The sequence below is a fragment of the Python bivittatus genome, unplaced genomic scaffold (assembly GCF_059951505.1).
Source record: "Python bivittatus isolate LINGU-HERP-01145 unplaced genomic scaffold, Pbiv_v1 ctg000850_np1212, whole genome shotgun sequence".
Classification (NCBI taxonomy): Eukaryota; Metazoa; Chordata; class Lepidosauria; order Squamata; family Pythonidae; genus Python; species Python bivittatus.
The window spans coordinates 63,923,153-63,950,260 of record NW_028277112.1 but is presented as its reverse complement, the minus strand read 5'-3'; the positions used below and the strand labels follow the sequence as shown (position 1 = coordinate 63,950,260).

Here is a 27,108-nt window from a genome sequence, read left to right as displayed (position 1 = left end):
CTTCCAGAGGCATGGACTTCAGCTCTCAGAATTCTCCAGACAGCATGCTGAGAATTCTGGGAGTTGAATCTACACATCCTGAAGCTCCCACCCTGAGAAATGCTGCCTTAAACCAACAAAGAGGGGAACAGCTGCTTAGTTCAAAGGTTATATTTCAACAATACCTGTTCATCACTTCTGTGATAATCATTATCTTCTTCCTGTTTCTCTTCCGCTGTTTCTTTGTTTGTGCTCTCATCTGCTTTTGTTTCCCCTTATGACAAAAGCACAGACGATCTGTTATGAAGTGGAAGACTCCAGAGATACAAATATTTGTATGAAATGACATAAAATCAACAGCCTTTTCAGAATTAAGCCTGTTGGCCACATAGAAGTCAATGTAAATCTCAAATCTGTGCAATATCAGCATTATATTTTGTCAGGCTCTGCTGCAATAACACTTAACAAACTCCATCCTAAAGAACATCCACAACTTATTTTAGGACTGAGGAACCTATATTATCTATCCATCCATCCATCCATCCATCCATCCATCCATCCATCCATCCATCCATCCATCCATCTTATATAGCCGACTATCTCACATATGTGACTCTGTGCAACTCACAAAGTTAAAACACCAAAAACCTAATACAATTGTTTTAAAGTCCAACCCTGCTGCTCAGCTATAGCTTTGCCACCAGACTTCACCTAATCACCTTAGCGCATGGCCTGTAGACTATGAAAAGACAAACATTTTTGGAATTTGATTAAATGCAGCAAGCTCATAGGACTTGGCTATTGATCATCAAGCATATTGCATTGGAATTGTTTAATTGACAAGAACAATCAGTTTGCAGTGGACTGTTAAGAGTTTAAAGCAGGATTAATATCCTAGATCAGCAGAGGGAAACCTATGCCAGTAGGTGGCATGTGTCCTCTCAACACTCCACTTGCAGCCCTTCCCCAATCCCAAAGTAAATGGAGTTGAAAATTTAAGAACTTCTTTATTATTTATTTTAGCAGTTTAAAAAGCATTTTGTTCCTTTAACCCTACACAAAGCCACAAAAATCAGTGCAGCCCCATTTACGCCGGTGACATCTTAACAAAACTACTATGCCCCATGGTGACACACATAAGACTTTGCAAACTAGCAAACCTTGCAAGATCTGTGTTCCTGCATGAGATTACCCCAGATTTTGGACCTTTAATTTATACAATTGTTTATGTATGTCTTGGTGCCCATAACTGAGTGTGAAATCACAAAAGGATTTCTGACAGTGAAAAGGTTGCCAAACCCTGCCCTGAAACAGAAGTTCTCAACCTTTTTGTTTTAGTGAGAGTATATGGAATTTTGAAAGAATGGCTTAGGGTTACTGACCTGTACACTTTGGTCAAACCCACACCTCTTTTTACAGGATACCCAACATTTATGGCTACCATAAGGCTATGCATGTGCAAATAATGGGGCCAGTTCCATGATTCTGGGACTAAATGGGCCATTTCAAATCATGGAGAGAAATCCAACTGTGAAGACCTTGTTGCAAACACATGGATCAGAAAACTGGTAAACGCAGCAGCTTGCCAGTCATGTATTCCCAGTAAATCACTAATTTATGCAAGAAACAACAGTTTATATTTCTTTAGCAAGGTTGTGATAAATGTACCACATTAAACTAATCTAATTAAACAAAGAGCAAACAATTTCCTTTGGCAAACATAGTAATTATTCTGAAAAGAACAAGCACATGCATTTCTATTTACCATTACGGTGAGAATCTAAATGCTGCTTGGCTGAGCACGTCTCCCCTTTGATGTCACCTGGTACTTCCATGCCCAATTTGTGGTAGAATTCCCTCTGCTTTTTCATTTCCGCTGTTTAACATTTTAAAATAGTCTCTTTAGCTAAGAACAGTGGACTTTATCAACTCAAGCAAACAATGTATTCCTCTTACTTGTTTAGAACATGTAACAAGAGCCCCCTCTAATGTTCAAATGCTTTTTTGTGGCCAATTCATAACACAACTGGACAAATCTCTGGATTTTAAGAACATCCCATACAATGCAATTCAATGTTACATCCCATGTTGAGATGACTCAGTACTGTTCTCTCATTTGTCTACTTGTTCAGTAACATTTGGCAAAATGTAGAATTCAAAGAACAAACTCTAATTTTACAAAATTTACTTATGCATGCATCTTTTTGAATTTTGGAAGTCACCCCCCTCCCTCATTTCCATACATCAGAGATGATTCCTCTGGCTCTGCAACCAGAGTTTTGGGGACAGGGTCTAGCAACTGGGAGTTAGCCTCTTATAACAGTCTTCTCCCAAAGTAACACTGGATTGATCAACTGTATGGTCCCCCAGTTGCTATGATGGTATTTATAGTCCATCTATCATAGATATATATTCCTATATATTATATAGGAAGTTTGTTATTATAGCATATTTTAATTGATTAATTAATATTTATCTATTTTAATTAATGCTTATTCTGTTTTTACTGTAAACCACACAGAGTCATTCTGCAGTGAGATGGGTGGTGACAAATTTGAAATATAAATAAAACATTAAAATATATATATAAATATAAATGTTCCTATTAGTGACATAAGTAAATGCAAAATTGGACATTTAATGTCCTGTCCTTAACATGCTGTCTGTACCACCAAATTACCTCTGCATTCATTTTATGTTTGTAAGTACAAGGAGCTTTGGGAGAGATCAATATTCCTTCAGATTTAGAAAATGCCCTGGGAGCTATCAGGAATGTTTAAGTCATGAAATTTGTTTCTGTCAATTGCTTCCACTATTTTTCAGAAAAGAACCTTTTTGGGTCTTACAAATGAAGTGAGGATACAACTACAGTGGTACCTCGGGTCGCGAACGCTTCTGTTCACGACCAATTCAGGTCACGAACAGCACCGTTCACAAAATTTTGCTTCCGTTCGCGAACACCGGATCGGGTGACAAACAGGATCCATGGCCATTTTCCCTGCCGTGACATGTGGTCGTGGCTTCCTGTAGGGAGGGGGACTCTCCCTCCAAGCAATAACCGCCTCCCCACCTGCCTTCCTGTCCTCCACGCCAGAAGTCGCATCGAGCAAGGTTAGCGTTCTCTCTCTTCGTACTGTACTTTGTGTCATATTTTTGTGGTTTAAAAAAAAATACATATGGTTCAGAACGGATTAACCGTAATTACATTGAACCTTATGGAAAAATTTGATTCGGGTCACAACCAAAATCGGTTGGTGACCAAATTCGGAGGGGTCAGAACGGATTAACCGTATTTACATTGAACCTTATGGGAAAATTTGATTCGGGTCGCGACCAATTCGGGTCGCAACCAGAGTTGCGGAACGAATTAAGTTTGTGACCCGAGGTACTACTGTAATCATTTACTGAAGACACTTTCTTTAACATTTACTGATTAATGTTAAACATACCTGACTCTTCACCCCTCTTCAGATCTTGTAAATAATCTTACATAATTTAAGATACTTGTAGTTAATATGTATGTAGACAGGAGACATCCATGTTTTAAACAGATATTCTATTTGAAATAATTTAGGACCAAACTATTTGTGCTCCCTTCTTAAGTACCCAACTTCATTTTTTATGTAACTCGTTACAGGACTAGTATTCCTCTCCAGAGGTAAAAATAACTCATGACTGGGGACAAGGTATGGAGGAAAGTTACAGCAACACCAGCCATACTGGCTGGGGAATTCTGGGAACTGAAGCCTATACATCTGGAGAATGTCCAGGTTGAGAAAAGCTTGTTTGATTTTTCCCTTCAATCTTAATTGAGGATTCTGCCTTAAATTATGAAATAAAACTTTTGCTGGGGGCTCCAATTTGGCCCCTGGTTTGCCAAAGCAAGCCAATGAAAACAACCTAGCAACAGGCTTCATGATTTCCTACAATCACTTAACAATTTGAACCATGAATCCCAAACATCATATGAAGGGGGTTTATTTACATGTAAATGTCTTTCCAACAGCTTACTGTTGTCTTACCTTCTTGAAGACCTGGAACAAGCTTGTAAACAATATCTTGCATTGTTCTGTCATGACTGACAAGACAAAAAAATAGAAATTAAAAAATGCTACTGCAAAGACCTATAAGAAACCTTTATCTATTTACACCACTAGAATAACTGAAAAATATTCTCTTCCTTTGGGCACAAATGAAAATGAAACTAAAGAAAGAAAAACGAGTGGTTTCCCATATCTGTTTCCATTCCACTGGAACACAGTGGAAAAATAAACTTCTGCCCAAGTCATGGTTTAGAAAGGCATGTCCAGCAGATGTATTTCCCTTAACATCATACTTACCCGATATACTGGAGAGGGTGACTCTGGTGTATTACTATCCTGCAGGTGGGGCAGGTATTATTTTCCTCCAAATACTTTACCAAGCAACTCCTGCAAACTGTTTTACAGAAAAAATGATCCGTTAAGATGAATGCAAGGCAACGTTTTGAATCGCTAATAGCATTTTATACTCTGTGCATAACTGAACGTCAAGGAAGCAAAGCTAAACAACATCACGGTTTCATAGTTGGGGATGCAGAACTGAATGGTTGCGTTCCACATCCGGTTTTAACAAGCACAGCGCCTACCCCAAAAAAGCGCTTGTACCCTAATGAACATTTTGGAGAGAGTCCTTTCCCTTTCTGAATAATAAATGTAGCATCCCCCACATTTGCATCTGAAAAATGCCAGCATAAAGACTTCAGAAATAAAATCTACATCTTTGTTGTTGTTATCTGAGGTATGTAAGATTATAATCAGTTTATAAACATTCATTTATTGTGGGGTCATTTCAATACGGAATAGAGAGTTATTTTAAAGCAGACTTTTTTTCTTTAAGAAAAAGGAATATTATTTAGTACTTAGAGTGATAGATCATTAGTTTTATTTAAAAATAAATATATGCAACAGCATGACATAATGGTTTTTGACTGTTGATATCGTTGCAACCAAGCTTATTCTGAAGCTAATGATTGCTGTTGAGAAGTGAAACTTCCTCAGTAATAATTCAATTAACATTTCACTGTTACCTTCAACTCTTGAAAAATGACAATACCAAAGCCTGAAAGCTGCAGTTAAACAGTGCCATCTACTTTTCATACAAGATGATACACATTTTAGCAGATAAAAGATGCAGAAAAGTGCAAACGTGTGCAGTCTTTATGGTACCGAGCAAGAGACATTTCCTTTAGAGGAAAACTCAGTAAGGATGTGTGCAAATCCACCCCCAACTAGTCTTCCAAAATGCCCTGAAGACCCAGTTCTGTGCCCGAGTCTGAGGCCCTGACTATGTAACGGAGCCCATTCCCTGGCTACGAGAAAGGCCTTTCATGATTCTCCAGCTTCTGTGTGTGTTTTTAAGTTAACTTTAGTAATTGTATATATGCTTATTTATTTTAAAGTTGTGCGCCACCTAGAGTCATGTCTGTAAGATGGGCCACCATATAAATCAAATAAATAAATAAAACATTTATTTATTATTCTTATTTAAACATTATAATCAGATGATCACATTTAAAGCTGCCAAAATAGATAAGAATGGAAGAAACTGTAATTGCAGGGCAAAGACTGGGATGGGTAAAGTCCAGAGAGGGGGAGCTATTCTATTATGTATTAACATTTATTACTTTCCCACAAAGTGTAGAGCTCAAGGAGAAAGAGGAACAGAAGAGATGCCACTGGAAGAAAGTTCTTGGTTTTGGAAGCACTGAATAAATGGCAAGTTCTAGGAAGTTTGATCCGTTCCTACTGTTTAAAAAAGGAGGGGTCTTTAATATACCATCATACTCATAAAACCCCCAATACAAAAAGTAAAAACTGGCAAAAGCAGAGTAAGATGTTAACTTAGCAATGGTAGGTGGTTAAATTTGGTACGGCTACCTGAGTTAAAGAAGCTTATTGCAAACTTATCAACCTTTTGACCATAGTTACTCATTACACAATTCTCATTAGCTATCCTGCAAGCTGACAGTTTTGTTAAGACACCCTAGCACACAAATTAGATCCTGTCATCTTGTCAAACAAAGCCAAAACTGGGTCCAGCAATTCCTGTGTAACTTGGCAAATATTATTTCAACTAAATCAATTGATTTATTATTTCTAATATCCTTTCATGCTATATCAGCAAAATTCTCTTCATTGTATCAGCTTCAGATCAGCACAGTAGGTCCAAATGGGAGAAAGGAAAAACTTGATGCCTTCTCAGAAGCAATTAAAAACATATTATGACCTGCAGCTAAACAGCATCACAACGTTTAAATCATGCTCTTTAGTAAAAGCTCCCTTTTCAGCATTCCTAGGTACCTGTTCAGAGGAGCCACTACCTTCAGCTCTAAAGTAAAGAAGTTCAGAACATTATTTGATGTCACATATTTACATCCCCTCCTAGATGACTAAATAAGAAGCCTCAACACCTCCATGTAGAGCAGAGGACTTTTACTGATACGCTCTCATCCCTGGAAAAATAATAAGAGGCCCAAGTTTTTCTGCAAGAGCGGAACTATTCTTCCCCATTCCTTATATAGTCAGCTCTCGCTGGCTTGCCTCTCAAGGAATCAGACAACATCACAATATTATGGGATTAATTAAGAGAAGACCTTATCAGGTATTAAAAAAAACTGCACAATTGGCTCACATGGCTTGCCCTGTAATATGGCAGCATGCAACCTCTTCAACCTTGTTGGTTCACTAACTTTAGCATGTGAACCCGCATGGAGCTGACACTGGACACCTTCTATGCAAACCAAGTGTGGGAATTTTGAAAATAATGAAGATTCAGACAGGTTCCTACTCCATACAGAAGCAGGCAAAAAGAATGAATCAAAATGGTAAATGAATAAGATACATACTCTGCCCTTCGGGGGGGGGGGGGAATCTAATCTGCTCAAATACCTGTTTTACCTGTAATTCAAAGCTCTCTGAATTTCTTGATAAGGGCCTGGGTATGCATTTAAAAACATATTCACATATGAATAAAACCTAATTTGAAATTAAGACGTGTCTTAATGAACATTATTAGCCTTTCAAAAAAATCAAAACTAAAACCCAAATAATTATGTTTACATCAACATAAATCTAAATTCATAATACACAGTGATTGTCGTACTCACAGGTATGCAAGCATTCCGTTACAGTGGTAGCATCAATAAGATAACCATTGCAAAGGCGGCAGGTTATATGGGCATTGATGTCCCAAAGTTTAATTTTTCTTGTCAGCATCTTTGGTGTCTGTAAGAAAACCAGGGTAGGCAGATATTTGAAATATAAATGTCTACTTCTTTTAAAATATCTGACCCTCATAATAAGCCTTTAATGTAGAAAAAAAAATGAAAATGATCAAAACAGGTCCAAAAGACCTTATCTGGAAAAATAAACCTGGTTTAAAAATAATGCATAACCATAAAGCTAAAAACAATGCAGCAGTTGTTGTTCTGAGCTTCACACTACAAGATTTGTGGCATTCCACACCATGAGCTTTAAATGAGTCTACTTTTCAGAAGGAGCAAGTGAGGTGAATAGACTATACCAGCTTTATCTGTAATTCATGTAGGTGGAAAATCTTCCAGAAAATGCTTAGCTCCTAAAAATCTATAGTTTCCTAAAATGCATTAGTAGTATAGAAAAAAATGCCAATTCTAATCAACATAACTCTTCGGGTGATTAACCTTTAGAAGAATGTAGATATAACATAAATGCACAGTATTTTTTTTTATTTTTTAGGTTTTTTATTCCACCTTTATTATTTTTATAAATAACTCAAGGCAGCAAACATACCTAATACTCCTTCCTCCTCCTATTTTCCCCACAACAACCACTCTGTGAGGTGAGTTGGGCTGAGAGAGAGGGACTAGCACAAAGTCACCCAGCCAGCTTTTCATGCCTAAGGCGGGACTAGAACTCACCATCTCCTGCTTTCTAGCCTGGAGCTTTAACCACTAGACCAAACTGGCTGTCCAGTTTTTTGGAAATTTTGCCAAATTTGGGGAAAACAAAGTAACATATTAATTGCCTAAATACATTTAGGGGGTTTTTTTCCCCCCTTTTAAACCACAGGGAAGTATGTATCTTACAGTTGTTTTCGCAAATTTAAAAATAATTGCAAAATAAAGCATTGAATTATATTTGAACTATATACTGTAAAGCGTAGCTTCTTCATTTTTCCCTATAGCAAATATTTCAATAGAACTAGGTTTCGGGGGGGGGGGAGATGTCTTTATGTAGCGTTTAACATTTCCAGGAAAGCCTTGGGAAAGGTTTTGGATTCGGTTTTTCAGTTTTCCCACATTATTTGGGAAAATCTTCACCTGGCAGACCATTAAAAGCTACCACGTCAAATCACGGGTCCTTCATTAACTCTTCCTGACACTTAGGTTTTCTGTAACAATCTTGTGGGGAGAGTTTGGGTTGTAAAAGTAATGTCCTGTCATGTAAGTCCCTCTGCAGTGATACGTGTCACTTGCAAGCAGCACATCTGCTGTCTGTGAAACTAGCAACAAACATGAAGATTAGGGTTACGGGGTTTGGGGGCAGTTAGATAAGTAGTTATAAACCAGTCTCCAATATTCTTTTTTTTTTTCCTCAATGAAAATAAGATCATAATATCAGTGATAGCAACTCAACTTCAGGCTTCTTTGACTAAGCAGATTTGTCTGAAACTTTCTACTGTAGGTTCAGCCAAAACAGTCTGGGCAAAGAACCAGATTGGAAACATATCCCTGTTAGTTTGGCGATAGATCTCAACATTATCAGATGCTAAACGTGGTGGTATTTTCTAAGGTGTCTGACCACTACAGGATTTGGGGACAGGGTGCTACAGTGATTCCAATTTTATCTAACCAACCATTTTCAGAAAATGGTACCAGAAGACTATTGCTCAGTTTTGCAGCCGTGGGCACCATCTGGTCCCTATGCTTCTCATGTCTGGATCTGAGACAACAATCTTACAGTTGTCCAGACACAACTCAACTACAACTCCAGCCAGCATAGGCAACGATGAGGAACGTTGCATAATATAATTCAGCAGCACCTAAAAAGCTACCAGTTCCCCATACTGAAAATGAAGGTCTTACCGGAACTGTACTGATGATCAAGATTTGTGAAAAACCATAAACTTCCATATTAACTTGCTTTAGAAGTCTTCCTGTATGTTTTCCTACAAAAAGAAGCTAGACTGGTGGAACAAGGCATCTTCTTTTTGCGAACTACGGAACTCTCTCTAAGGAGGTTTTTGTTTCTTTAGTTTTATGTAAACTTTTCTGCTTTTACTTCTGCATGATTTGAACTATCCTCTTTCCTACTTGTGATTTTACTGTTTGCTGTTTTAAAATCTGTAAATAGCTATACATTTTAAGTTGCCTTGGGACCCCTTCTGGACTAAAAGGTAATTTAGAAATGCCTATATAACTAAAAAAAAAAAATTCACAACTATCAGAAGTAACGTAAAAACATCTGCTTTTATTTTCTCACTGGGAAAAACTGTACCAGAGGAAACAAAATAGAGTGCTAAATAATAAAGACAGGAGGGAAGCATTTTTACCATCTGCTGCAATGAGTTTCTACGTGGCAGGTGTCACCAGACTAAGATGTTTTTCAGTAAAAACTGCTGAGACATTTTGGCTGAAAAGTTGTAAATTTTTGTAACATATCCTCATAATTTGGTTGAAATTAAGACAGTCAATATGTTTATGCCCTTAAGATCGGAATATCTAAAAAGCAGGATTATTTTTCATATTGCGTTTACATTATCCCTTCTTTTTTATCAAATGTATAGGTAATTAATTAGAAGTAGCTAGCAGAATCAAGACTAAGGAAAAAAATGCAAAATATTCAGATGATTCACATTCCTTCCCCATTCTCCCTTCAGAGGATTTCTTCAAAATGCTATTTTTTAAAAAATAAAAACTTGTTTTTACATTCCATAAGAAAAATATACACTCATCAAACAAAACATGTTTTATGCTAAATTTCTCAAGGAATTCCACACAGCTCAGGCCCTCAGGCATTCACACAAAAGTGTGGTGTGGTAATCATAGGAGTTTTTAATATACCTGAATTAGCTAGATAGGAAATAAATATAATAGCTCAAGAAAAAAAACAACAACCTTCTCCTATTGGCTCATCTTTGTTTCTCTAGGATCTGCCAAATCTTTATATAACAAGATTGAACTATTATCATTCCTTCAGCAGCTAATGTTACAAATTAATTACCCATTGTGTAAGGAAGCACACAAAGATGCAAGCCGTCCACTTAATCCAAAGTACAATGAAAGATATTTTCCAAAATCCACAATAAGTAAACAGTTTACCACGGATCTGAGATATCCAATGCCAAGAGGTAAAAACTGAACACGTTCATCTAATCCTCAAAGAACGTAACTTAATCCTAGCTAATCTATGAAAACAGAAAATTCAGCTGCTTCAGGAGAAGCAAGGCATGAACTGAGTTTGGACTAACAACAGTAATGGGATCAATCTGCCACCAGGACTATAGTCTTCAATAATTCAACTGTCAGAGAATTTACAATTCCCAAAGAGGTAATCAAGTCAGCCTGTTGCTGAATTCTTTGATATCTTAAAAACTAACTCCTCTTTCCAATGCTGTTTCCTCCTAAAAAATCACATTCTTTGTTGAGCAGGTGAGAAACGATTTTCAATGAGAAAATGGCACCAAGAAAATATTACATTTCAAAGTTTATTATATCTGAAACTGCAGTTACAAAACAAGTATGCCTATATATGGATTTATATTTTATATCAAGGTATTATTGGTACCAACACAGGTGCGCAAAGAAGACTAAGTTGGCTCATACCAAAGAGCTACTGAGTCCAGCATTCTGTTTCCATGGTGGTCAGTCAAATGCCAACAGGAAACTAACCAGCAGAACACGAACACAACATCGTGCATGTTCCCATGAAACTTCAACTGAGAGACCTAATGACTGATACTGCAGGCAATATACACCCATTTCAAATAGCAGGCACAGCCTTATCCCACTCAAACGGAAGATAATGCATTCTGGCAGATGCATTAAAGATCACTCATGGAAGAGGGGCAAGGGAAGCTGAATCGTAGCTCTCCCACAGTTGCACCTGGTTTGGCCCTGAAATACCTTTTGTCCCTTACAATGGCAAATTTCTAGTTAACAAGAATTGTTGTTGTTGTTGTTGTTGTTATGGTTGGTCGCACAGTCAACCAGATGTTTAGACTGGACTTGGCATTTTTATCCACCTATCCAGTCCTTCCCAAGGACCTGGGATAGGCAGATGTTGTTGTGTGATAGGGTTAAAGGTATCGTCACAGGATGGAAGCTGTTCCAAGTCAAGCTGCCTTTTGCAATTGACTGATAATGGTTGGGTCAATGCCAATGGTCTTCTAGTGGTGCTCCAGATGTTTTGGGATTGCACCTACAACTATTGGTACTATCTTTGCTTTCTTTTGCCACAGTCGTTCTATCTCTATTTGCAGGTCTTTATGTTTTGTGATTTTCTTCAGTTCTTTCTCTTCTATTCCACTGTCTCCAGGTGTCACACTGTCCGCTATCCAGATTTTTTTGTCTTTCTTATCAACAATTGTTAAGTCTGGGTGGCAGGTGCTTCTCTGTTGAATTCTAAAGTCCCAGAGCACTTTACCTTCTTCATTTTCTATTACTTTGCCTGTTTTGTGGTCCCACCAGTTCTTGTTTGCAGGCAAATGGTATTCTTGCAGATACTCCAATGCACCATTATTATTACAAAAAATAAAATAGCATAAAACTATAGTGCTTGCCAGTTTTCTATAGCTTTGACCTCTCTCTTTCAGAGACAGCTAGCAGTCAGCCACTACAACTATTTCCTTCATTTCCTTATTTTTGTCTTGTTGCACAATATATATTTTTAAAACCTTGCATTTGGCCAAATTTCTCAACTGAGCCAAGCAAGTTTCATTTTCTGAAATAACACGTACATACAACATTTTATTAATCTGCATACTTCTGTGTAAAATTCTAGTAACTTCCATTTTTTATTTCTAAATCATGGGGAAGAGCCCACTTCTTTTCCATTTTTCACTGTTCAATGTAAAGATGGATAGCCTGAAAATGAGACAGCAGCAACTATTTTATAAATTTGTGGCTCGTGCGTTTGTGTAAATGCAGTTATTAAAATACGATTTCTAAAATATTAGTGACCAATCCTGAGCTAGTAGGTCATACATTGGTTCACTAATTCCCAAATTATAGCTATAGGAAAGAATACGCATTTATTTTGAAAGGTTCTGCAAGCTGAGTGCCCACCCACAGAGTTGGCTGTATACTCCATTGCTTTATGAGTCACTTTGTGTAATCGGTAGCTTGGTTGTACTTCCTATTCACCAGTTTCTGCAGAGGGCTCCTTTCAGTGGTGTGTCTACACTGAACGGAGCTAAACTTTTCATTTGAATCTGATGAGAAACGAAACAATTTCCCCATAAATTTATTAGGTATTTCTTGCTAATGATTACATTATTTTGAATATTAAGCTCCTCCTATGACTAATGAAACCACTAAAAAGTTTGCCTGAGACACTTCTAAACTTTATATGACATGTCAGATAGGTAGCATAAAAGAGCACTTGCCGCTAACAGGAATCCCCTCATTTCTATTAGCAGGATAAGTTATATGGGAGAGTTCAAATATTTTTCTGTGATTTCCATTTAAATAGGTTTCAGGATTTCAATAGAAACACTTTCACACATCAAATATTAAGATTAAAACTATTATTATTATTCCCCTTTAGTTTCAACATAGCTGTCATGCTGTAGCATTTGAAGCAAACATAAAATCAGCTTATGCTGGGCCTAGAATGAACTGGATGTTGATATTAGAAGTACTGTAGCTATATTTGGTGAAACCGCAGCAATGTTTCTTATATATAACAAAAATAAACATCCCTAAAGAGAAACACTCTTAAGTTCTAACTAGATCTCCAAAAGCACAAGTTTTGCATTTGGGGTTTTTTTTTCCCTTCAAAAAAACTTTTTTTAGATTCTTTTACATTTATTTAAAACAAGATGGAGAATTCAATCAGGAAAAATCTCTTTACATAGTGAAGGAAAACATCATTTTGCTACTAAGCATACCTCTTAAAATAACATTTCTTTTCAGAGTCTGCCATCCAGAGACCTGAAAAGATAGAAAAACAAGTCCAAAAGTTAACACCATAAATAAATACTTGTTTTTAACATGAAAATGATGAACTTCTGCTAGAAACCCAGGGACTACGATCTCATATGAAGTAAATACAAATATGCTAACTGATGTTGTTCTTCCTATCACCACAGGGTGACATGAATGAGAAGACCAACATTTTTCTATTAGACTTTTGTCAGCAGAAAATCAAGCAGATCTAGACCTAACGTTGCTGTCAAAAAGCCAATTATTTTGTCATTTAAAACAGAGCACTCCATAAAACTTCTCCCAAGATCTCTAGGGTCCTAGTTCATTCCAGTATTTAAAGGTCTAAATATGTTTCTTGTACTAAGTTAAACAACTCATCTATCCTGTCAACATTTATTGGCAAGTTTATATTCCCACTCACTTTCCCAAGAAAAAGAACTCAAATTCAGCCATATGCAAAACAATCTTTAAAACCAAAATGAGCAAACAACAACAGAGCAGTTGGCCATAAGTGCTTAAAACGGTTTAAAAGAGCTAATTAATTATTAATTATTAATTAATTAAATTAATTCACTCAAGGGCTAATAAAACTGTTAACTAATAATGAATGAGAATGAGAATCAGTAATGAATGGGAAGCCTCCAGAAGAGGCTGCTCACTTCTCTCCTGGGTGCCAAGACTGTTTCTGAACACGTTCAGAAACTAGCTTTAACTTGCAACTGCAGCTTGTACACTCCAGTTTTGAAAGGCAAGGCTTCGTGCAAATATGGTGTGCCGCTCCTTTAGTTCCTGTGCCCCCACTAACCTTTTGTACAAAATTTCACAAACAAGATCAAGATCAGTGATGCAAAAACAGGACCTCTCATTTATATAGAGGGGAAAATCCACTTATTTTCTAGCTAAATAATCAAAAAGCACCTTGCAAGGACTTTTCAACGTTTCCTTAATTCTGTGTCAAAATAAAGCCTAAATCTTCAGAATGAACTTCAGCCAAGCACAGTTGGCCAAAGTATATTCAGCCTTCAGAATTATCCTTCTTAAATGAAAGGTCTACAAGATTCACCCAAGATCTTCCAGTCCTGCCTTTCAGCGAAGGCATTGGATATATAGGCATGTGTCAAAGGAGAAATACAGCATGACCAATATTTTTAGCCATCTCTTTATCCAACAAAAAGGTACTGCTCACGGATTTACATTTTACACTATATAAGTGTACACCTAAAAATGTGGCACCAGTAAGTTTCAAAATTCCTCTATCATAAAAGAACAACAGAGCTAGGATTGGCTATGGCTCCTGGCTGAAATGATCAAGGGTTAAAGCACTTTATTATGAGGAAATCTGCTTCCTCATACATTGTATCTTTGTTACAATACACATGTATATATACACCAAAGCACTTTTCAATAATATGGAAACTAAATTTTACCACACTTGGCTGAATCCTTAATAAGGTTATTTGTAAAAGCCATTAACAATTGAGCCACAGTAGCTCTAAGAGAAAGCTGATCCTCTGATAAGCATCTTGGTTTAGTTCACATTAATTTTGATGTATGTTATACACACACACACACAAAAAACCCTCTACACATGAAGTAGTGCTTAAAAGTTTATGAACCCTTTTGAACTTTCAATATTTCTGCATAAATATGAGCTAAAATGTGATTTGTTCTCCATACAAGTCCTAAAACTAGATAACAAAAAGTCCAATTAAACAAATGAGTCAAAAACATGATACTTGCCCATTTACTAATGGAGGAAAGTGATCCAAAGCTGCATATTTGTATGTGGCAAAAGTATGTGAACCTTTGCTTTCAATATCTGGTGTGCCCCCCCTTGGGCAGCAATAATTGCAACTAAACATTTCCAATAACCGTTGATTAGTCCTGCATGTCGGCTTGGAGGAATTTGAGCCCATTCCTCCTTACAGAACAGCTGCAACTCAGGGATGTTGGGGGTTCATTGCATGAACTGCCCGCTTCAGGTTCTTCCGCAACATTTTTATAGGATTCAGGTCAAACTCTGACTTGGCCATTTTAAAACATTAACTTTCTTCTGCTTTACCCATTCTTTGGTTGCACGACTTGTGTGTTTTGGTCGTTGTCTTGCTTCATGATCCACTTTCTCTTAAGCTTCAGTTCACAGACAGATAACATGACACTTTCCTGTAGAATTTGCTAATACAATTCAGAATTCATAGTTCCATCAATGATGGCAAGCTGTCCTGGCCCAAACCTTGGGCTGCCACCACTGTGTTTCACAGATGGAATAAGACTCTTATGCTGGAATGCAGTGTTTGCCTTTTGCCAAACATAACACTTTTCATTCAAGACAAAAAGATTTTGGTCTTATCCATCCACAGAACAGTCTTCCAATAGCCTTCTGGCTTATCCACATAGTTTTCCCCAAACTGTAAAATGGGCAGCAATGTTCTTTTTGGAGAGTAGTAACTTTCTCCTTGCAACCCTACCATGCACACCACTGTTGTTTACTGTTCTCCTGATGGTGGTCTCATAAACACTGACGTTTGGCAATGCAAGACAGCCCTTTAGTTCCTTAGACATTACCCTGAGTTTCTTGGGGACCTCTGAGAGTATTACATCCCTTGCTCTTGGTGTGATCTTAGTGGTCAACCACTCCTGGAGAGGGTAACAATAGAGTTCAATTACCTCCATTTGTACATGATCCATCTGACAGTGGACTGGTAGAGTCCAAACTCTTTGGAAATAGCTTTGTAACCTTTTGCGGCCTGGTGAGCATCAACAACTGTTTTTTGGAAGTCCTCAGAAATCTCCTTTGTTCAAGGCATGACACTCTTCCACATACTTGGTTGTGAAGTTCAGACTTTGATAGTGAATACTCAGAATTCTGTTCTTTATATAAGGCAGGGCCTCCCACATTCACACCTGATTATCATCCCATTGACTGAAACACTTGACTCCAATTTCCCCTTCCAATGAATTGATAATCCTCAAGGTTCACATATTTTTGCCACAAGCAAATATGTAGCTTTGGATCATTCTCAATAAATCAATGAACAAGTATAATGTTTTGGACTCATTTTGTTTAATTAGGTTCTCTTTATCAAGTTTTAGGACTTGTGTGGAGAACAGATCATGTTTTATGTCATAATTATGTAGAAATATTGAAAATTCAAAAGGGTTCACAAACTTCTAAGCACCACTCTGTGTGTGTGTGTGTTAGAAAAGTTTTGACTGAACAGACAACCACAAATGACAGATTAAGCATCATTTATTCAAACACATCCATTATTATATAATAATGTACCATTTCCTTCACCTTCTTCTCAGCTTCATTTAGTGAACAGATGGTGCCAAGGGAATGGATCAGAACTGCCTAGTTAATGAAGTGGTGTAAGGAAGTCTAGCCTCATTTGCCTGAAAAGAGGATAAATGCAATGGGAGGAAAGAAGACTCTGAAACAGACTTCCCCTTGTCATATTATCACTCAACTTAAATAAGCTGGTGACCACACCCTGCATTTCTTACTTTTTAAATGGAAAGAAGAAACAAGCCCACATCCAAAATGGAAACAATGGGCAAAGTTCAACTCATCCTATGTTATCCAAAAGCCAATTGGAAATTCTACGAAGATACTTTTCTACTGAAAAAATGGGGCTACTAATTTTTTGGACAAATTAGTAAAAGGCTAAATTCAAATGCACACATAACATTGCAGAATTGTGATTCTAGTACTATAACCAACATAAAACTGGAAACAAGTTTCAATGAAATGTTAGTAATGGGAAAGCATTCAAGCACAAAGGAGGATTCCAGATGGCTCAGTATTTTCTCTCAAAGACTCTGAATGCACACAGATATAGATAGATAGACAGAGATACAGATAGGGCTAGAGAGACAGAGACAGAGATACAGACACACATACACATATACCTGCACAATATCAACATGCTACCACAACTCTAAACCCTTCTACAGGTCACTAATGTGTGCTCATAGAACCCTTTAAGGGAGAAGCTGAGGCATGCAAAAATATGCTTCTATCTATCTATCTATCTATCTATCTATCTATCTATCTATCTATCTATCTATCTATCAACCTATCTATCTATCAACCTATCTATCTATCAACCTATCTATCAACCTCCTCTTAGAAATACTGCAGTTTCTGAATAGACATATCGCTCCATACACTTAGCCTTTTTGCAAATCTAGGAGAATGGTTTCATCAGCACCTTGTTCAATTCGCTCAATAATCCAAGCAGCTTTATGGAGACAACAACGGGTCTGGCAAATGTAAGATATTTTGCCAGAGCATTTTGTTTTGTGCCATCAATAAAAACAAAGAAGTGATAGGTTAAGGAGAAAAATAAACTCTATTATAAATTCAGGAGCAGAGTTAGCTTTCCTTTACACCTGGAATGCATATGGTTTCCTGGTGATCTCCCATTCAAGTACTATCCCAGTTTGACCCTGCTTAGCTTTTTGAGACCAACTAAAGTTGGCTAAGGGCTGCCACATACATGTTAGGATTACATATGGATTCCATACGGTTTGAGTACAGTTCACAGAGTTCCTCCCAGAGTTGTAACTGAAATCTTTTTAAAAACATGACAGAAGGGGAAAATAATTAAATTATCATATTAATGATTTTGATTAAGGTTAATTAAACTTAAATTTAATGTTTTGTTCTGGTCACACTCACTTCTTTGCCCTGGCCCTACTCCTTGGCAGTACAGCCCCTGGTAAGCCATTGAAAAATCAAGAATAGCCTGTGGTCTAAAAAGTTAGTAGTTCAACTACTTGTTCAATTGCTGTTATAGGAGGAAGCTGACACTAGGACAGGGCCTTTCTAATCAAATATATAACAAGTAACCTGCTGCTTGTACTTCCTTTACATAGGTACTTACTCTGTATTACCATTCTCCAAGAGGTCTAAACACCAAAAAAGTACAACAGGAGCAAGCAACTTTACACCCTCCAAGTGTTTTAGACTATTCCTCATAGAGTTATAACTACTGGTCATTCTAACTGGGGATTACAGAACCTGAAGTGCAACACAATTGGAGGGTACCACATTGTCTGTCCTACTGGAGAAGCAGAAAAGAAAACTAATTTATTTTGCTTTTGTGCCTATAGGAAAGCTAAATACACTGCCTTGAGTTCATGGAGGAAAGGCAAGATATAAATCTAACACAAATAAATTAAAAAATAAGCCAAAAATTGGCTTTGCACTGAATCACAAAGGCTCTCAACTGAATCTGGCTTTCTAAAATTATCAAGACTATTTTTAAAATATAAAATTATTCTGCCACTCAGCCACAGTATGAAAGTCTTCCCCAAAGAGTAATGAATACAAATTATGAAATATACTAAGCCATCAAGCAACAACAAAAAAGGAAGCACAGTGGTGAAAATGCTAGATGGATTTTAATAAGAGGGAACAGCATTGTGCAAGATGGCCTTAACATATTTCTGAGCTCCAGAGGACCTAGTTATGGGGAGAGAAGTATGTCTATGAGCCAAAACAGAATTAAATCAATCCCCAAGATCTTAACAATGGACTTATACAGCGCAAACAAAGCAGATTCTATGACATACAAAGCTAAAAGTTTGAAGAGCTTTAAAAGCCATTACAAAGATTTAAATAAATCTGAACAGTACTGGCAACTGCTATGAACTGCCGGTAACAGGTACACTATACCCTGCAGCTCAACATCTCAAGCACCCTATCCTGCTTTGAATCAAATGTTTATTTAAGAGAACCGGAAGCGGAAAATGTAATACATTTCATCTTTATGAGATAAAATAAAAGCTGTGAATTAAATTTTTGAAGCTAGAGGGCAAACTCATTGTAGAATGTTGTTACAATCTGCTCACCTTTGCAATTCAAAAAGTCTTTATTAAATTAATGAGATTTGCCAGCTTGCTGCTGGTCAGTATCATCTATTCTTCAAGGACCATCTTTGCAAATGCATGACGCTAGGGAAGATTTATTTCCAACTCGGGATAGAAATTCTGGAGTTCTGAAATACCGAATGATAGTACAGTAGTCCTCACTTAACGACCATTTGTTCAGCGACCATTCAAATTTACAATGGTGCTGAATGGACTTGCGGTCACATGACTGCAATTTTGGCCCTTGGCAATCAGTTCACACTTACAACTGTTTACCAAGTGCCCTGTGATCATGTGATTGCTATTTGCAATCTTCCCTGTTGGTTTCCCCAGAAAGTCAAAGGGAAAGCTGGCAGGGAAGGTCACAGGCCACTGCCGCCTGCCAAGAGGACTCCCTCTCATCTCTGGGAGCTGGTTGAAAATGCCTGGAGCTTGCAACTTCCTGCCAGCTTCCCCACTGACTTGATTGCGGGAAGCTGGCAGGAAATTGCCTCATCTAATGATCCACAATTCTTGTTTAACCACAGCAGCTGGGAGTGCTGGGATTGCAGTCGCTAAGCAGAGTGGTCACGTGACATCTCGCTTAACGATTGTATCGCTCAGTGACCTAAACCCTAACCCCTAAGTCCCAATAGTGGTTGTTAAGCGAGGACTACCTGTATGGTAAAATATTGTGGCTCTGGTATAAGGCTCATTGGGCCACTGCTTTGTCATACCTTTGCTATGTTGCAGAGTTTATGAGATAACAGAATTAGTTAAGCTGCACAAAATTGTGTGTGTGTGTGTGTGTGTGTGTGTGTATAAACTAAAAATACCATGAACTGGTTTTACAGCATACAGAAACTTTCAAAATCCTTGTGGTAGGGCCAGCTACAAATGAATGAATTAAGCAATGAAAGTTCATTCATGAAGTTTAGTCTACAATATAATGATCAGACACTCACAGATTGCAGTCATTTACATACTTATCTGGGAGTAAATATTAACTGAACCTAAATTGACACGCACAGAACTGCATTGTGAATCCAACAATCCAATTCCTTTTAGTCACTAATTATTGAGCTATAGTGAGATTAACTGCTGTAACTATTTTTAAGTTCATTTGTATATGGGTTCAAACATCAATTGTCTCCCCATGACCAGAACCCCTGTTTGTGAAATGGCTTTATGATAAAAGAGCATATACTCTCAGAGCTGCTGGGAGTTGGGTGGTATAAATAAATAAAATAATGTAACATAACGTAACATAACAATAACACAAAATAACATAAAATAAAAATACAATACTCTAGTTGAAAAGGATCTTGAGGAATAAAAGACCAACACACAGTAACCTGAGTCAACTACATTAGATTAGATGAATCATGGTATGAGTCAGAGTAAAACTTTGAATGATTTATGTTCAACAGGCAAAGCACTTCTTGGAGGAAATTTTTTAGGGGAGAAACAAGTCACAATTTGAGCTTTCATTCCAAAGGAATTTTGACACTATTGCAAATTATCCTGAAAACATGATTACACTGTTACTCCAGGCTACCTGTAACAGGCAAAAACTGTTGGCAGCCTTTAGGCAACCTGATTTTTTTCCACAACCAGAAATCCATTACAGAAATCCATTATTCAATCTTGGGTAAACCCACGTGATCACGAAATGGGGAGGCTGATTAATGATCACTACTTCCACTCCTGCTTCTGTGACATACTTTAAGTACAGGTGATGAACCAGTTATCATTAAAATGAGTTAGAAAGATCTACTCTCTAGGCAACTGTCTCTGGGAGATACCTACCTGAAGCAGCAATGCTTGAACCATAATATTTTAGAAAAACGTAGGTAACAAGGATTGTGTTTAAATATTAATATTTTATGCTCATACAATGTTGGAGTGGGTAATCAGAAAGCCGCATATAACTCCCATCCAGCATTTTGCAGTCCCAAGTCCACCCTAAGATCAGAATAAAGAAATTCCACAGCACAATATTTCTCCCCCACCCCACTGTCCTGGCCAGTAGACACAAAATGCTAAATTTCTTAGAAAAAAATTTCAGACCCACTGCCAGAGATCTTACATCTTTAGCACTCGGGTAGTGCTGCTACAGAACTGAGTGCCCTGAAAAATGAGGTGTAGGACATTTTTATATAAAACTATATGAACCCTATGATATAATTTGGAAACAAATGCTACTTATCTGTTCTGTCTGCAAACCTCCATGCCTTAAATTACCTGAAAAAAAAGACTAATCTGAGTATTTTTCTACATTACATAATCCTTTAACAAATGGCTCTGTTACAAATAGCCTCCTATTGCTCTATTTTTCAGACATTCAGGCAATCTGATCCCCAACCAGGCTCATGCTCCACCTGATTTCAGTTGTATTTTCCATTTCCAGAGACGGCCGTGCAAGTCTTCGTAGTCAAAGAATCTTGTGACACCTTGAACGTTAACACATTTATTTTAAAATGGGTCTAATTAAACAGACACTGCAATAAAGATGAAGCAGGTACAGGTGCAATGCAAAGCCCTCGCCACTAGTATCATCTTGTTTTACTGGAACGCCTCTGGGTCCCGCACAGGTCCTTCAAGCATAAAGAATGGTGGAGAGTTGCTACATAGGGCTTTGTTTGGAAATGTGCCCATCCGTCCAGGGGTGGGGAGCAGGGATCAATGCTGGGATGACAGGGAGCATCCTTTAAGTAAAGGCATGTTTATGACGGGCCATGCCTACTATAAACAGAATTTTGTGAGATACACTTCTAAAATTGCAGAGGTACCACTAACAGAAAAATATTGCTTACTCAGACATTCCCCTCATCCACACTGCAATGCTATAAAGAGATGCTTGTGATTGTATCTCTGATTAAATATCTATGTAACATTGATTTCTATGTATCTTATTTACAGCCACAGAATCTGGATGGTATAAGAAATACCTTTGAGCTAAAGTTTGGTTCTAAGAGACTGGCTGATAAAGTTTTATCACACTAAACTTGGAAGAAGAAAGCGAATACATTACTGCCTTTATACTTTGCAAAAACCCTCATGTTTTTCAATGGATTGACAAAAGTTTCTTATTACTTTCAGATGCCAAGCCTAACCTACACCTCACATTCAAGCAACGTTTAAATAAGAACTATTTTCTTTAAGCAAATTTTTGTGAACTGTATGTACACAGCCAAACTAATTACATTTGTTCATATTAAACCTTGATACCCTCACCTCCTTCTTCTTTTCTTTTAATTGGAATCATTGCGGTCAGCTTTAAATCTTACTGTGGTGCATTTTTTTTTTTCAGTGTTGGGCTTGTTTTGCTCTTATAATCTTCTAAGCATGGAGACCATTTTTATTTCCATGCGTGTATTTTTGCAGATACAGGCAACAATACTAAAACCATCTGACAAGAGAAAAAAAAAAAGGAGAAAATAAAACCAAAAGAGCAAAACAATCGGCTGTATCCAGCTTCCCTCACGTGCTGTTTGTTCTTCCACAGTTAGATAAGTTACTGTTTTTACCCAAAAAATGACCCTGATTTTAAGTTGATCATTCCAAAAAAGGAGAAGACAAACACAAACACAGACAAAATCCTCTGCAATTCCCAACTTCCAGCTAAAACCAGTCTTGGAGATTTATTCCCAATATGTAAAACTCTATTTTGAACCTTATAAAATAAGGTAGCCCATTTAGAAAACAAACTGATTCAACAACCATCCCGTGATACACACAAACCACTCACACAGAGAAACACGAAGGTACACATACTCCCATTCTTCCTTCCAGCAAAAAGGAAGAAGGAGGGAGGGAGGGAGGATGGACAGAAGGAAGGGGGACCCAAACCAGAATGGCAATGGGATAAGAGGAATAGTTGCACTGGGTACTTTCTCTTTACAGGAGCAAACAAAACTGGACAGAAATGACTCAAGTGTTGGTTGGCATATAAATTAAGAAAAAGAAAAGAACAAGGGAGATACTGTAATAACTGATAGCATGGCTATACAAAAAGCATTTCATCAATATTATTCCAACTTGTATAAAGGAAGTAACATCTCTCTGGAGAAAATAGATGAATATCTAAAGAAACAAAATTTACTGAGGATTACAGAGGAACAGATACAGATTATGAATGGACCCATAACAATAAGGGAAGTTTCTGAAGCTATAAAAAAGATTAAACGAGGAAAGGTGCCTGGACCAGATGGATTATCAGGTTCTTATTATAAATGTTTTGAGGATGAACTTTCACAACCTTTACAAAACATAATGAAGTGTATCATACAGGGAGAAAAGATGCCAGAGAGTTGGAAAGAGGCCAATATAACACTAATACCTAAAAAGGGACAAGATTTGACTTTAACAAGAAATTACAGGCCAATATCATTATTGAATAATGACAAGTTGTTTATAATGATTCTAGCTGATAGACTGAAAATAATTTTGCAAGAATTTATTCATGAGGATCAATGTGGATTTTTACCTAAAAGACAGTTAAAGGGCAGTGTTAGAAATGTGTTGGACATTTTGGAATATTTGGAGCAATATAATGAAAAACAAGCCGCACTGATTTTCTCAGATCCAGAGAAGGCCTTTGGCAATTTGAACTGGGCTTTCTTGTTCAAAGTTTTGGAAGATATGAAATTTTGAGGGAACTTTATAAAATGAGTAAGATTTATTTATACTTCACAGAAAGCACAAATAATTGTCCATGGAGACCTAACAAAGCTTTGTGAGATACAAAAAGGAGCAAGACAGAGATGTCCACTGTCTCCTCTCTTGTTTATTTTGGTTCTTGAAATACTGAATAGAGATATAAGACAAGATGAGAGGATTGTGGGAATAAAGATTAAAAAAGAAACTTATAAATTAAGGGCTTTTGCAGATGACTTGGTGTTGTTCTGGAAGATCCTTTAAAGGGAATTGAAACATTAATGGGAAAACTAAAAGAATTTGGTGCATTAGCAGGTTTTAAGATCAACAAACAGAAGACAAAGATGTTAACAAAAACATGAAAATAGAAGATCAAACAGAATTGATGAATAAAATGGGTTTTAAGATTGAAAGGAAAATAAAATATTTGGGTATCACTATGACAAATATGAATTTACGTTATTTCAAAATAACTATGTTAAGACATGGAATGAAGTGAAAAAAGACATGTTAAGATGGGAGAAACTAAAGTTGTCATTACTGGGGAGAATTTCTGTGATAAAAATGAATACCTTGCCTAGAATGTTTTTGTTTCAGACAATGCCTGTTTTGACAACTGATGCACTATTTAAACAGTGGCAGAAGGATCTATCTAAATTTGTGTGGCAGGGGAAAAAAACACAGATTAAATATAAGGTGTTACAAGATGCAAAGGAAAGAGGAGGATTGGGTCTACCTGATTTGAAATTGTATTTTGCAGTTTGCTGTTTGGTTTGGATAAAAGAGTGGGTGCTGCTGAGAAATAGAAGCATCTTGGAGTTAGAAGAACAGGACCTGAGATTTGGGTGGCATGGGTATTTCTGGTGTGACAAAGCTAAGGTTAACATAGATTTTAAAAATCATGATGTTAGACGTGTTATACTGAAAATATGGAATAGATACAAACCCAGGCTGTGCCCGAAAAAACCTTTGTGGCTCTCAGCACAAGAAGCATTTTATAGAAGAGAAATAACAGGCAAACATAAATGGCTAATCTACTGTGAGATACTAGAATTTTGTCAAGGAGAATACAAAATACAATCAAGAGAAAAACTGGTGGCAGAAGGATATAATTGCCAATGGTTTTCTTATTTAAAGATATTAGAAAGATTTAAAGTAGACAAAAGAGTTTATGGTTTTGAACATTGTAAGACTGAGTTTGAAACAGAATTGTGTAAAAGGATGAATGTGTAAATGCTAAAATGTATAAACTTTTATTGAAATTTGAAACAAGAACAAGTGAAAGAATGTATGATAAAGTACACTAAAATTTTTGGGTATAATATACAGATGGAACAATGGGAAAATATGTGGTTGAAAGGACTGAAATTTACTTTGAAGAGAATTTTTATAAAATGATGTACTGTTGGTATATGTTACCACAGAAATTGTCTAGAATGTATAAAAGCACTTCAAATTTATGGTGGAAATGTAAATAAGAAGAGACATTTTATCATGCTTAGTGGATGTGTAAAAAAACTAGAAAATTTTAGATTCAAATACATACACTGATTCAGAGGATTTTAAAGATTAATATACAATTGAGACCAGAGGTCTTTCTTTTGGGACTGATGGACAAACAGTTGGAAAAAATTCACAGAACTTTGTTCTTGTATATGATAACTGCAGTGAGATTATGTATGCACAAAAATGGGGGGGGGGAATTGGCATTATCCACAATGGAGGAATAGTTGGTGAAAATGTTGGAACTTGCTGACATGACCAAATTGACTTCTTTCATCAGAGAAAAGGCAATATCTACATTTATTGCTGACTGGAAACCCCTTATGGACTTTTTGCATAAAACAGAAAAAAAAATGAATTCATGATATGGTTTTGATGATTAGACAGGATAGGTTATAGAAAGACAAGAGCCATGTTGTAACCTCAGAGTAAGAGGTAAATTTATAATTGTACTTATAACTGCTGTAAAGAAGATCAGAAGCCACTTTTTTGTATTTTTTTCTTTCTTTTCTATTTCTTTTACTTTTTTTCCCCTTTCTTGCACTTTTAGCTTTCTTTCTGATTTCTGTGCAGGACAATAAAAATGATTCACTCTTCACACTGTAGAGAATGAGTGTCTGCAGTGAGACAGGAAAGGAAGAGAAGTTATTTCCATCATTTCTGTCTCACTGACTAAGGACTCTAGAAAAATGTTGAATTTCTCTATCTATGGACTCTACAACCATTTTTACAGTTCTCAATCTTGGTGGCTTTTCTTTTTCAATAGTGTCTACTCCCCTTCAAAAATATCTTCCTTTGGGATAAATACAATGGCTTACTTCTCTATGTAAGCAGCATTTTTAATTCCCATGGGCATTATGCAGCCAATGACAAAGGTCTCATTTCAATGAGATTTGAAATTGAATGTAATTTTCCAACTAAAATCACTACATGTGACTCAGTTCCTCTCAAAACTTGCAGCACAAATTATACTGCTTTGAACACTGCTCCTTCAAATAATTCACATTTTATTTGGGAAGCACTCGTGAATACAGAAGAATTATCATGCCAAAGAAGACCATTCCTGCATGCCATTTTCATTTAAATGTATGTAATGGTTAAGGCTCCAGGCTAGAGACTCGGAGACGGTGACTTCTAGTCCCACCTTAGGCATGAAGCCAGCTGGGTAACCTTGGGCCAAGCACTCTTTCAGCCCTAGGAAGGAGGCAACAGCAACCCACTTCTGAAATCTTGCCAAGAAAACTGCAGGGACTAGTCTAGGCAGTTACCAGGAGTCAATATGAGGCAATAAATAAATAAATAAAAAAATAGAAAAATAAAAAATCAGAAATTACATTTAAGGCATTCATGGTACGAAACCTTTCAACCGACATTTATATATTAAAGTGTGTGCGTGTGTGTGTGTGTGTGTTTAAAAATGTATATGTGGGTATTGCATAAAAAGTAAACATCCCTGGCCAGAATTACAAGCAAAACAGCTGGAAATGTAGCATATCTGAATTTTTCAAGTCAGCAACATTTCCAGATTGCACTTGTTTTAAGAATGCACACATGCATGACACACAGAGAAAAGTTGCTGATGTCAGCCCATAGAAACCATTTCACATACAGATATCATTCCACAACATTAGAGTATTAATTCCCTAAGAGACTAAGTTTATTCGCCATCATTAACAGGAAGGAAGGAAGAGGAAAGGGCTGCACAAACTGACTGTACACTCTAAAGCTCCAAACCACACTTAGGAAATAATTAACACAACATTTGCACAATCCCACGCTTGAAAGTACTGTACAGAATTAAGAGATATTTTCAAAGAACTGCAAAAGCCTAGAACGACTCTACTACTGTTCAATAATCACTGAAAAGTGAGCAAATCTACACCACGGAAAAAGGTGCTCTTTTAAATGTTTCTAAATAGTGGAACAGATAATCTTTCAGCACT

The 27,108-nt window shown here is 36.9% G+C and overlaps 1 protein-coding gene across 2 annotated transcripts in view; it reads right to left on the bottom strand.

Moving 5' to 3' along the window:
- The window catches only part of PCGF3 (polycomb group ring finger 3), a 56,442-nt gene that overhangs the window by 10,406 nt on the left and 18,928 nt on the right, over positions 1-27,108 (bottom strand). For both annotated transcript variants that reach the window (XM_088129980.1, XM_088129981.1), the window contains exons 2-7: positions 13,111-13,153; positions 7,127-7,244; positions 4,320-4,416; positions 4,002-4,057; positions 1,745-1,855; positions 165-253 (exon numbers count right to left, since the gene is read on the bottom strand). In XM_088129980.1, the coding sequence (XP_087986106.1) occupies positions 165-253; positions 1,745-1,855; positions 4,002-4,057; positions 4,320-4,416; positions 7,127-7,235 (462 nt within the window). In that variant the 5' untranslated portion in view covers positions 7,236-7,244; positions 13,111-13,153. The remainder of the gene's footprint in view (positions 1-164; positions 254-1,744; positions 1,856-4,001; positions 4,058-4,319; positions 4,417-7,126; positions 7,245-13,110; positions 13,154-27,108) is intronic.